The 13,828-nt window shown below is 39.3% G+C and overlaps 1 protein-coding gene across 1 annotated transcript in view; it reads left to right on the plus strand.

The window, feature by feature from the left end:
* The first annotated feature begins 1,866 nt into the window (after positions 1-1,866).
* LOC137988614 (cytochrome b5 reductase 4-like) overlaps positions 1,867-13,828 on the plus strand; it is a 13,485-nt gene continuing 1,523 nt past the window's right edge. The window contains exons 1-10 of the mRNA XM_068834601.1: positions 1,867-2,178; positions 2,849-3,047; positions 3,847-3,895; positions 5,416-5,473; positions 5,790-5,886; positions 8,675-8,704; positions 9,671-9,796; positions 11,002-11,142; positions 11,874-12,023; positions 12,409-12,501. Of these exons, the coding sequence (XP_068690702.1) occupies positions 1,867-2,178; positions 2,849-3,047; positions 3,847-3,895; positions 5,416-5,473; positions 5,790-5,886; positions 8,675-8,704; positions 9,671-9,796; positions 11,002-11,142; positions 11,874-12,023; positions 12,409-12,501 (1,255 nt within the window). The remainder of the gene's footprint in view (positions 2,179-2,848; positions 3,048-3,846; positions 3,896-5,415; positions 5,474-5,789; positions 5,887-8,674; positions 8,705-9,670; positions 9,797-11,001; positions 11,143-11,873; positions 12,024-12,408; positions 12,502-13,828) is intronic.

A 13,828-nucleotide genomic window follows, 5' to 3' on the forward strand; every position in this document is an offset into this window, starting at 1 on the left:
AATATTTCTTTAACTTCTGCTTAATCCAATTTATTGCTACGACTTGCTAGTGCAAAGATTGTTTACATGAAACTCACACTTTTTGCAAATTTTGAGTGTCATGAAATTACAATGTCATCATTTGCGTGACAATAAACGTCATATTTGTTAACCATTTCTTCTGCTTTTGTGCTTGTCAGCATTATGATTTGCGATAATTTGCAAGTCAGTTTTTGTATCTCATGGATGTTCAGATTTTCAATTACATGGCTGCTCAAATGCACGATTGTGTAAATAGTTCACCCTGAAGTCAAAATAGATACATGTACGTTGTCAGGAACCCGACAAAGAAGGCTTCTTGACCCAACAGATGAAATGTAAATATTCAATTAAATATTACAACAAAATTAATAAACCAAAGACGTTGTTTTCCTCTGAAAACGACGAACGATTAACATGCTTTCCTGTAATTCATTCAGTTGACACAAGGTGATCACATGCACCTTTATGGTTTCCTAGGACGCGATCAATTTCTTCCTTTTGGCAAAACATCATAAAAGTCAGAGACTGCAGAAATCTTTGTCTTTTTAGGATCGATTGTCATTAATCTTTCGATGAGAATATTCGATTCAGAGCTACCGGTATTTATAAAAACTATGTTATTTTTTACCTTTATCTGCGAAGAAACAAGTGAATTTTACTCAAGAGTGTGTTTTGTTACCCTGGGTACCAGAATTTTTTCTCGCGCGTGGCGGACGGAAATTCTTCGCTTTGCTTCACTTCGCTTCGCGGGTCATAATAGAGACATGACTGAAACCAGAAACTGCGCAAGAAAAACCTCTGGCACCCAGGGTAGTGTTTTGTTATCTTTAAACTGAATTTATTACCAAAGCTTAAAAAACTAAAAGACCTCAAAACGCGTGAACGTGTGAGCCAAAGGGCCTCTGCTGGTTCGACATGTGGGTGACCCTTAAATGGTCTTAACGACCCCCCACTTGAAAAAATTTACTGGAACCCTGCAATTTAATACCACCCAATTCACTGCCTTTTGTTTTTGTGTAACATGTACCACAGGCAACCCAGTGTACGCTTTTTGGAGCGTCTAGTTGGGTATAAGGTTGGTACCTTAATAATCCCCAGCTACATGTATCTTCCAAGGAAAGAGTTGCCTTCACTTCCTGCTTCGTTTCTCTTATTTGCCTGTGGAGGGTTCAGCAGGCTCATGGGAGACCGAATCCCCTGGTTGCACTTCTCTGTGGTAGAGATACACTGTAGGAAGGCAGCGTTCCGGCTGTTGCCATCGTAGTTTGTTGTCTGACAGAAGGCTGACGGACTGCTGCGCCAAACGTGTGGTCCCAATCACTCATGCTCTGCATAAGCGAGACGAGAAATACATGGCACGTTTGGGTACAGGATACCATGACTTAGAATTTGTAAAATAGTACGCCGCCCAATGGTTTGTGCTTTTAACGCTCTCTATGGCTGCATTTCCAAAGTTTGTGGATCTTATTATGGTCAAAGTTCACGACAGAGATCACTCCATAGGGGTCACAAAGGGCGCGTGTTAGTGTGGTGGAAGTTTCCGTCGTTGCCGACAACGAAATTTGAGTTTCTTTTAAAATTTTTGCCATCAGAAATCCCGGATCTCAGGGCTTCAAAGTGACAATTTCCCGGATCCCGCTTCGTATTAACACTAAACCCCTTGTCCCGTCCATAAATGCAATCCCGAATCCTGCTCCCATATTTCTTTATAATGTGAATCCCTGGCTTCAAAAAGGCCAAATCCCGGGTCTCCAAAAACCTACTGGGGACCCGTGAAGAAGTGTTTAGAATTATATGTGTGTATGGTCAGCAAAGTGGCAGAACGTGTGCATAGAAAGCATTATTATGAAGATTTGGGGAGTGAGTGGGATCTTCACAGAGTTGTCTGAGGAGTTTGAGGTGAAAGTTGGTGTGCACCAGGGATCCATGTTATGGGCGTTGGTTTTTTCGATCATGGTTGACGTCGTTACGGAGAGTGTGAAAAATGATTTGATGAGTGAGATGTTGTACGGTGATGACTTGGTGTTGACAAGCGAAACGATGGAAGGACTGAGGGAGAAGTTCTGGAAATGGAAGGAGGCATTCGTGAGCAAGGGACTGAAGGTGAACCTTGGGAAGACAAAAGTGGTAGTAAGTGGGGCAGAAGGTGAAATGTCTGTGAGTAAGATAGATCCATGTGGTATTTGTGGGAAGCGAGTAATGGCAAATTCAGTGTTGTGTGTGAAATGCGGGAAATGGATCCATGGCAGATGCGTGAAAGTAAACAGTACATGTTGTCTATGCTCCACCTACTCCTCAGGTTTTGCCGACTTGAAATTCTTATTGAAAACCCTGCTATGGGCCCTGTAACCAGCCCTTTGGGCTGAGTTATCAGCCGCTTGTTATTGCAATTTTGCCATCTGTTGGAAAATCTACTGAGAACCCTGATGGAGGTCGGGGGGAGGGGGGGGAGGGGGGAGGGGAGGGGGTTTAGAAGTCTATGGTTTAACAACTGCTACATCCTCTAAAATCTTTATGTCCTCATTAATCATTGAAGTACACGTAAATGGAGTAAGGAAATTGACATTGTTGTGCTAAGAGTATAAGCAATTTTAAAGCATTGAACTGGGAAGTGTTTTTTGAAGGTTTAAAAAAGTTAGAAAATATGGATGATTTTATGTGTACTTTTATATATATACCGGTATCTTATTATTTAAGGAATTAATTTTATAGACATTTTGAACCCTTTTATGAAATCAAATTAAACACAGAATAAAGCCTGCAACAGCAGGCATTTTTAGCCAGACATGCTTATTGTGTTTTTTGATGTTCCTTGTGTCTTGCTCAGCAGCCATATTTTTGTAACGTACCGGTAGTTGTTATAGCCATTAAACCATTGCAGTGCAGCTACAGCCGTCTTGCCCAGTCATTTCTGGCGCCAACCTTTATTAATTTTGATATCATTTTTAAAGGATCAGGAAGGTACCTAAATTCTTCATCAGTATCTCTTAAATCACACAACAGTCTATTTGTCCCTGGTGCACAAGGTAGGTACAAGTATGTTGTAGTATGTTGGGCTAAAAATCACCTTGCGCTTTTTAGGCATACATGTATGCTGGATCCTGAACGGGCAGATAACTTCTGCTAGGTTCCATTGACCTTATTAACTTAAATACGTAGATGGTGATAGTGCGGATGACAATAAACGATTATTGGATGAGGTTGAGCATGATATCATGAATTATCAAAATCGAGGTCTGTGTTTCGGCTTCGGCAGATAACACAGACACGAGGTTTTGATAATTCATGATATCATGCGACAACCGAATTCAATAATTGTTTTATTATACATTTTTTAAACAATAGGCGAAAGAAGACATTCATCTGTTGAAAAATGCAATGAGGAGAACCCTCCAAGGGGCTTCATAACCAGGCAGACCTTGAACTTGACACGATAAATGCACTATCTGCAGCAGATATTGCATTTATCATGTCAAGTTCACAAGCTATTGCGAATTGATTGAATGCTCTCGACCAATCAGATTTTTCATAGTGAGTCTGATGTATAATAATAATAATTACAACGTTATTATAACCGCAGTTTTTAAACTATTGTGAGTCCTTATATTTTTGAAAGGCTTGGACAATTTTCTTCAAAACCCCAAAATATAAACGTCGTTATTAGTATTCTGTATGCTTCAATTTGATTTAAAAACCTTCCAATAAATTATTATTTTTAACCTACATTTGGATTTTAATAGAAGTATGTTCTTGAGCTTTCATAACTTTTAATGGTTCTTTATGTTGTGCGTACAGTGTAAAGTACTTCCTTATTTATTTTGCTAGATAATGGGTTTGCTGTGCCAGTTGCCCCACCAAGCTCACCAGACCCACGGTTAGCATTGTTCTCATTTACACATTTTACTAAACTAGTAGTTCTTGGATTGTTGTGATCATTGCCTTCTTGGCATTTTTCAGTTTTTTGGTGATTTATAATAATATTATTAATTTTCCAATTCTTATTGGTAAGTAATTTGAAATAACTCAGACTGGTAATATCAACAAAAGCACCTCTGAATGGTTTTGCCCTAAAAACACTGTCAGAGGTCAGACAATACTTCTTGGCAAAGATCAGTAATTTTGCAGCCCAATGATAGTTAAACTCGCCCTTTACATGCACAGAAACCTGGGGGAGACTGGTAGTGGGAACAAAAAGAAAGCGGGCAAATTGATTTGACTTGAGCTGACTGGATTTGTAGCATCTCAAAAACTGCACAAGTGCTGCATGTGAATCATTAAATGGAAATGTACGGGTTTTCGTCTCAAAATCAAGGCAGGGCGTTCTTGTTTATAGGTTGTTAGCTTTGTAGCAGCTTATAATTGTTACAAATAAGACAAGCACAGTGTGTGTATGCTGGCGAGATTCTGGTACTTCGAATTCAGACGTTTTTCAGGGCATAAGTTACAATCATTGTTTTTCACATGTTGATGCCTTTTCATTGAAGTTTAAGTACATAAACACCGTCAATCGTGAACTCCTCTTTATAATCCTCGGTAAATTGGGCTGCCCTCAGACGTTCATGCCAGGGCGATTGCTGATGGAGAACTAACCCGGGCCTTCGAATACAACTTGTCGTCAAACAGGGATACAAACTAGCACCGACTCTTTTCGGTATCAATGCTGCGGTTCTACACTGGCCCGCTTTCAAGAAAGTCAGACACACTTGTAACATCCAGATAAGATTCCGTTATGATGGCGAGCTTTTTGATCTTCGCAGACTTAAGGCGAAAACAAAAGTCCTCACTGAATTTATCAGGGAAGTACAATGAATTATGCTGATGATATTGCCGTATTCAGTGACACACCAGAAGGCCTACAATCGTTACTAACTTCCTATAACCAACTTGCTAAACGAATGGGGTGCGCATCAACACAACGAAGACGGAGACCATGCATGTGTATTGTCGATGCTGCTGATGTCTTTGTAGATGGCAAGAAATTGCCTAATGTCACTCGCTTCAGGTACCTAAAGGCAGCTACGTGACTAGTGATTGCTCAATGAACTCACATCTCATATGCAGTGTCATGTGTCGGCCACGGAAAAAGAGTTTTCGACTCGCATGACCTCACTGTTCCAACTAAAGTTGCTGTATACAACCAGTACTTAGTGCCGCTTGTAATGTATGGTAGTGAAACATGGACTGTGTACCAACATCAAGTCAGAGAGCTCCGTACTTTACAGCAGCGCCATCTGCGTATCATTCTTAACATTAAATGGGACGATTTCGTTAGAATTGTAATATTATACTTGTTTTGCGGGTCTCGGCGTGTAATAAATAATAATAATATATGTGGCTACTATCTATGGTTCAGGCCTTATTCTCCTTTAATAGTTCTTTTTATAACTATTGCAGGTATGACTGGTATCAAAATGACAAGATTGTAACAATATCAGTATACACCAAGAAAAAGGTTTGATGATAATGAGTATTTATCGTTACAATAATATTGTAATGTCTTGGTCAAATTACAAATATAATTTGTAATCTGGCCATTCGCTGTCATCACCATTTTGAGCCTACAGGTGTATATAGTTGTTCAGTAAAACTGAGGCATTTAAATACTTAATTTTTAAAGGATATTTACTTGTCCATTTGTGTACCTGTGAAACTAATCATGGAAATTTGACCTTTTAATTTTTTCTTACTGTTTGCAAAAATATTGACCAGACTGTTATTTTATGGATTGTCATAGTCTCAGGGATTCTTAAACAATTGTTGTCTTGCAGGATCTAAGACTAGAAGATATCATTTTAGAATTGAAAGATGGGAAAGACTTCAATGCAATTTTCATTTTAGGAATAAAAAGCTTTCAAATTCATTTAGGTATGACAATTACATAATATTAATTCATACAATAGAAAGGCTATATACATGTGTAAACACCCGAAATTCTAGGCATTTTGTGTAACAGCACACTACGCAGGCAGGCACAGGGCTCGAAATTAACGAAAAAATCCAGTCGCATTTTGCGATAAGATACGAAAATTTAGTCGCAATTTCGCAAATTTTAGTCGCAAAGTCGCCGCGCTGCATTGTGTTGTCAGCGGTTTAGCAGAAAAATATGAGCCTGCAGTACTTGTGTGTAAAGAAACTGCTGAAAATGGCGAATGATCGAAGGAACGGAGCTGTGCACGTAACATCGCAGCTAAATTCAAAGCGAGAAACAAAATAATTTTGTCATTTATTTATTTATTTGTTTATTTTAGCAAAAGTAGCAGCAAAGTAGCAGCAAAGTGGCAACTGCTAACCCTTTTGTTTCGAAAGAACGAAGGTGACAACAAGTCGCAAATTTGCGACTTCTCCAGATATTTTAGTCGCAAAGGGAAAAATTTAGTTGCAAATGCGACCGTATTGGTCGCAATTTCGAGCCCTGAGGCATTAGACAAAGTGGGAGCACAGCTGGCACAGTGGTGAGAGCACTCGCTTCCCACCAATATGGGCCAGGTTCAATTCCAAGACTTGGCATCATAATGTGGGTCCAGTTTGTTGGTTCTCTTGTTGGGTGGTCTGCTCTGAGAGGTTTTCCTGCAGGTACTGCGATTCTCCCCTCTCCTCGGAAACCGATGTTTGATTTGATTTGATTTGCGTTAATTTGAGTTGATTTCAATTACATTACATCCCCAATTAGTACCCTGGCACTAGAATAATAGAGCGCCAAGGGAATCCAGTGCGTATTCCTATAGCAGCAATAGAACCAATTTCGTGGGCGTTGAAGGTGAGCTATGCTAAAGCCGAGATCGACCAGGAGCGAGTCATCGATGAGCTTAGTAGATGTGAAGTCCAGTGGAGTTTCAGCCCACCAGCCGCTCCATGATTTAAGGGAGGATGGGAGTCTCTGGTCAAGTCCACAAAGCGTGCAATGAAGGTGATCCTTCGGGATGTGCTTACTGTTGATGAAGTCTTTCTAACCGTAGTCAGTGAAGTCGAGTCACTTTAAAATTCTTGTCCGCTCGTGTATGGAGGTAGCAGTGCATCCCCAACCCATCTCAGTGCTCTAACAGCAAACCACTACCTGCATGGACGTGCTAGTGATAATATCGCACAAGGCGTGTTCGTCTAGCGAGACATGTCTCTTCGTCGTCGATAGCGCCACAGTCAATTCCTAGTTGATCAATTTTGGCGCCGCTGGAGGAGAGAGTACGCTCTTCAATTGGTTGAACGTAGTAAGTGGCGTAGCATACAACGCAACCTTTGCTGCGGGGATCTCGTCCTTGTCGTAGGTAATAATGCACCCAGAGGACAGTGACGTCTACGAGTCGTGGCCCCTATTGCTAGTGCGGACGTCCTCATCCATTCCGCGGAAGTCCTCACAAAGTTAAGAACATGTGTCCGTCCCGTTGGAAAGCTGGCCTTACTGGAAGCGCATCATGAAGAAAATGGGTAACGTTTCCCCCCTGTTCACGTCATGGGCGGGGATGTTTTGGGCATTTTTTCTTAAAGCTATTGACATATAGACTGATTTAGAGTCTCTTGTTCATTCCCTATAAAGTTTTGTTTGACAATCGCGCGAGAATTAAGACCTGCGTCATGTAAGGACTGGACACCAGTTAATTTGAATTAGACAATGATTTGAGAACGGGAGGATGGCGTGGACAAAAAGACGTAGATTTTTTTCAAGCTATTCAGTCGCTGGAATATTTAGTTGAAGCTATTTTAGGTCGTTTCTATTAAAGCAGAGAAGTTATCATTACATTGTTGTCTCCATTACATTGTTTGGTTTAAGCCCAGAAGTTGCCATTACAACTTATATAAAGTTCATCATCATTATCACAGAAAGTGTGTGCCAAAATGGCACCACAGTTCCTGTGTGGAAAAACTGAAAGCAAAGGAATAACAATATTGTAATCGTGTTGTAAGAGTGGAACTGACTATTTTTGGAACTGGATATTGAACTCTATTTTATGTAAAATTATTATATAATTATTTTCTTTTCTTGATCTTTTTTGTGAGGGTAATAATGTATTTGCATTTGAAACCATTGATAAACTCTTTTTGTTAACGGAAATGAGAAGAAATACTGTATGTGTTTTCCCAAGGATTATTAATTTACACCTTCCTGTGGAATTTCATTAGCAGATACCAATAAACTAATTTGCATTCACTTTCAACACACATTTATATACGCGACTACAAAACTAGTTTCGTCCACAAGTTCTCGACAGTTGGTTGCCATATTTGTTTTGCATATGAAACTACTTCATGTAACAATGCATGAAAACACGTAACGAAATAATAAAACACTTAACAATTGTTAAATGAATGTAACAATTGCTAAGTGTTAACAATGGTATCATATGTTTTGTTTTATTATTTCGTTACGTGTTTCATGCATTGTTACATGGAGTAGTTTCATATGCAAAACAAATATGGCGACTAACTGAAGAGATCTTGTGAACGAAACTAGTTTTGTAGTCGCTTCTATAAATTTGTTTTGAAAGTGAATGCAAATTAGGTTACTTTCTAGTCAATATACTATTACACCTTTATGTTCGCTGTATCGGTTAGACAGCAAAAACCATCCCTCTCAGGACCAACACTTTACTGGGAAATCATATTTATCTTTCTCTTATGCAACTAATGCTTTTTTTAAATCAAATATTTGTTGTTGCAGTACTCAGCAATGTCGTTACTTGTCAACAAGGTGTGTACAATGAAAAGGCTGCTATAAATATCATTATTATAGGGTTGTATTTACTGTAAACAATTGGAAGTGAACTTTTTTTACTGTTTTGATTATGGCAATAAATTGTGGTCAATTTTGCTGGAATAAAGGGTGATGCATGTTGCAAGCAAAAGGTCGAGGCAGCAAGTGCAGTTGACTGCAATACAGTGAACCAGGCAGTCGTATTTTTGACCAATTTTATCTTGAAATGACTTATTAGTGAAAGAACAACTCTTGCAATAAACAAGTTTTTTATCGGATAAGGTTTTTGTGATGTGTGGAATTATCAAAGTGAAGTCAGTAATTACTGGAATTGAACAAGGCTGATTTCCTTTTTTTCTGGGACCTTTTGGACAAGAAAAAACAACAAAGTAGTGATGTAGTACCCTTGGCCAATTATGCAGGGTGTTCATAACCTTCAGGCTCCAGTTGTTCAAAAGGTGGATAACACTATTCACCGGATAAATCACTATCCATTGGATAGCGCAATTGATTTCGCTATTACTTGTCTACTGGATACTGATTTATCCGATGGATAGGCTAAGCACTATCCACCGTTTGAACAACTGGGGCCAGGTCTTCAAGAATCAGTAGGTTTTGCGCAATTCCAGAAGTAACTGTACGTTCTTTGGTATACGAAATCAGATTAGCAGATCTGAGTACAATGTGTATTTTGCACTACGTTATCCGTTGTCATAAATATGTCAGCAAGAGGTTAATTAGTTGTTGAAATGATTTTTTTTTGTTCGGTGGTTGGAACATTGAGCAATGAACATCAATGTTTCGTTCATTGCACAAAGTACCCAGACAGGTGGTGGTTACATAGGACACCAAAGTCTTACAGAAGTTTCCAGCCCTTTGATACTTGTTCAAAGTTAGGCAACGACATGCTGGGTTTGTTCTTAATTAGCGCTAATCCTGTTAATATTTTTGCTGTTTCTACAGTGCGCATATCTGGAGCCACTGGAAAAGCGGACGTTCTTTTAACGAAAGAAACCTCCGGAGTGAAATGGACAGACTTGAGACAGGGGTTACTTGGCAATAATTCACTCAAGTTGCATAAAGATAGAGGTAGGGTGTTTTTAAAGACATTGATCACAATCTATGGAAAAGCCAGACCAGGGATAGATCTAGGGTTTTAGAGCCTTTAGCCAATAGATTGAGCCATTTTGAAATTCTTTTAGCCACTGACCAATAGCCGAGCGTCTTTACTGCTATGTGCCGTCACGGCAAACTTATCATATGTGCTCGTTTCATGTTTAACAATGTCATCCTTTTTTGGAAAAAAAAGCCGATTTCTTTGGTAAAAACATTCTCCCTCCCTGCATCGATGCAGTAGTCACAAAATAAAGTGTTTCTGTTCGAGTCATGACAAAGCCAGGGAAATTCCTTAAACCATTCCCGCTTCAGCTTCCGTTTTACCGGAGCTGTCTTACTGTCCTTGTTACTTCCTTGGACTTGGACTGGTTTCCGAGTCGGTTGGTCTCGAATCAGACGAGTCGGGAGACTTTCCCGACTCGGCTGGTTTAATAAAGGCCAGAAGTTTTGGCTGCTTTGTACTGTTTGCGGCCATGCGGTTTAATGAAAATCTCGCAAACTATCGTAAAACAACGGGCATCAATACAATAAAACAGCAACACTGATTGGCTGGCTTTAGTACATGACTATGGAGTGAATCAACTAATACACCAATGAAATTATTTGTCTTAACACCATAGTCGACTATCTGTTCGTATACATTCAAACAGGAAGCGAAATAACTCGAACCGTCTGCTTACAGTCAGTAAGGTTTGAACTCTTAGTTTATTACTTTTCGCCAAAAATTTTAGTCAAATTACATTTTTATTCGCCATATTGGAGGACTAGTAGTCATATGCCTTCTCCACCCCTCCCCTCTTACAATGTTGATTTGAAATCTGGAAACATTCTGAAAAACTGCAGTTGGTGTGAACATTTCTTAAGGTTGGGGGAGGGGGGCACTTGAAAGACCGCTATGAGAAGAATTTAAATAAAAGAGAAGCTTTACTTCAAATTGACGTGGTTTTTGCGTGCATTGTTGAAGGTATCCCAAGAATATTTCGTCACGATGTACCCAGCAAAGCAGGCGCTTAACAAGAGAAATCATCAAAATTAAAATTTTCAGAAAACTTGCGCACGTGAGGTCATTTTAGCAGTTTGGAACTTTGTTTCAAGGAAATCGTGTGTGGTGAACCGTGATTTCTTGTTTGTAATGTTTAATACATGTATGTTTATTCTTTTTCCTTTTTATTGAACAGAGTCAAGATTGTGGGATTGCAGAGTGGTTTCAGTAGAAGCCGTTACGCACAACTGTAAGCTGTTTTGTTGTGAACTGCCCGATGGGATTGTTATGAGAGTTCCAATGGGACACCATATACACTTACATAGGGATGTTGAAGGTTAGAAGAAATGGACGAAGTCTATTTGGCGGTGTAATACATGTAACTTATCATGATATATTTCCCTAGTCGATCGCTCAACGTGACAGCGCAACGAACAGTGCTATGCCCGGTCCAGGAAAGACCGCTGATGAATTAAGGAAAAACGTTATTTTGAGTAGTATTAATTTAGTAGTAGCAGATAACTATATTATTTCGGAAATAGTATGTTTATTTATATCCCCGCTTGGGATTCATTAAACAACTGAAATAATGTTCTCCAAAAGAACATGTATTCCGGAAACGGAATGGTCATGAAAATTGCGGTTTACCAATGTATTTCCCAAAATTCTCGTTTGCATGTTAAGATTTTTGTCATTGCAGTTATCACCAACACATAAGAAAAAGGTGAAAAGTTTAGCTTGAGCGAGTTACATGTATGAATCCATGACGTCGGCGATATCGGTGTTGCACAGTCCCAGCCCGATTGAGCTATTAAGCCAACTCGGAGCTAGTTTGTGAGTTGTAATAAACCCGTGGAGGATGTAGACATTAAGAGACTTCATTGATGTCTTTCCTATATATTCCTTCTTCAAAATTCCCCATTATTTCGACATAAAATTAACAGAGATTACTCAACGTGATTCAAAGACATGTAAGGGTGAATGACTGGGAAACCTGAAACAAACCTTAAAGTCACATGCCATTGCTACTTTAAGATGATAACAGATTACTTATTGTTTCTCTGTCAGGCATGAAGATAAGCCGACCTTATACTGTCGTTCTACCTTCACTAAGATTCAGTCTGGATGAAAGAGAACACGATGGCCGGCGCTTTTATCTGATGATCAAGATCTACCCTGATGGAACTCTTACACCCACCTTATCTGCAATAGACATAGGTTAGTTTAGTACAGTTGTTTTCTGCAAGGCCATATGTAGGGCGTTTTTCTGAAGCAGGCGTTCCGTGGTCTGATTGGCATTCTTATATACTGCTTTAATGATTTTTAATGATTGATTCGGTATCGTATGTGAAAGAGGTCTTTGCTGTTTCACATGATCATTTGTCTGTTTCTCGAAAAAGAATTTGGCTGAATAAGTAAATCATAATACAGTGCTGATTTATCAAAGGAGACGATCCTGTGCTAATTTCTGTTTTGCCTTTATTGAGCACTTTTGACTTCATTACAATGTAAGCTGTTTTGTGCGCGTAAAAGTACTTTTCGTTTTTCCCAGTGATTCTCGAGAAAAGACATGCGGGTAAAATAATTGATCTGTATTTTGCAGGGGACATTCTTCAAATAAGCGATTATTCTGGGGATTTTAAGGAATCCTGGCTTATTGAAGCGAGGGACATAATTCTCATTGCTGGAGGAACAGGTTTGTAGGCAAGCAATTCAGCCTTAAAAGAAAGTAAACAAAATGATATAACCAATTTTCTGTATGCTTATTCGATCAGGTTGAAAAAGGTGGGTGGTCGATGGATGGATGGATGGATGGATCAATCAATCCACCGTCAATTGATTGAACCAATCATTCACCATCGTTCTACGTCAGTCAATCAGTCAGCCGGCCAGTCAAGCCTGGTTTCATTAGCGACTCAAGCACAAGAGCTCTTAAAGCTAGTCAATTAATTAGTCCGCCAGCTGCAGTCGAACTTGTGGTCCAGGAACATCTTTGGAACTGAGGCTTAAGGGCTGATTTGCGATGCAAGCATGAGCAAGAGCAACACGCAAACCGTGCAGCATTTTCATCATGGGTATCTTATGTTTGAGTGAAGCCGGGCTTGACCACAAATTTATACGCCTGTGTATGTTGCTTGTGAATGCGCTTGTGCAGTGGGTATAAACCAGAGAACAACCGATTAGGCAACATCCAGTTGCAGGCATAGTGTGGCATAAACATTGATATCAGCAGCAGTTGAGTTACGCTCTTAGGATCTTACTCTTGACACAAAGAAAGGTCTTTGGATTTACATTATATTGTTGAAGGAAATCTATGGGGGAAGAAAGACTCCTCGACAATCCTGCTGTTTGAATTCTTTAGTTGGCGTTCTCGGGTCGATCTTACAGCTCTCGCTCAACTATTCTTGCTCCGATACTATTTGTGAGATATACAGTCCTTTTTATGTTTTTAGTCTGACTGATCAATAAAGTGCCAATCACAAGTCAAAATGACGCCTGCCAGATGCACTACGCCTGCGCTTGATTACATTAACATTATTTTTTCACAACAAAGAAAATCGTTTCTTTCGACAGAATTATACAGGTTTGGCATCATTAGATAAGCACGATCGGAGAATGGCAAGTAGCAAAAATTACAAAAAATGGGTTGCAAAATCTAGAATCAAGTTACACGGTAAATTTACAGATAAAATGACGATTTATGATTGTTACATAACAGAACTTAAACAATGTAAGAGAAGGAAAGGGCGAGTATAAGCCCTGCCTTTTCCACGAATTTATCTGGCATACTTGTTCCAGGAAGATCAGAACAATAATTACGATTGTGGGTGCTATTTTTAATTGCTTTGAAATATTAGAATATAGATTAAAATACACTTGTTGAGAACTCAAAAGAGACCGCTGTTGTCATGAATCCGATCTGGAACTGCGAGAGCAAGTCAAAAAGGGAAGAGGAGAAATGAAAATACGTTGGTTCCAAAAATATAGTAAAAGAGCTCGCTTGGATAAAAACACCACTGAGT

The sequence above is a fragment of the Montipora foliosa genome, unplaced genomic scaffold, assembly GCF_036669935.1.
Source record: "Montipora foliosa isolate CH-2021 unplaced genomic scaffold, ASM3666993v2 scaffold_423, whole genome shotgun sequence".
Taxonomy (NCBI): domain Eukaryota; kingdom Metazoa; phylum Cnidaria; class Anthozoa; order Scleractinia; family Acroporidae; genus Montipora; species Montipora foliosa.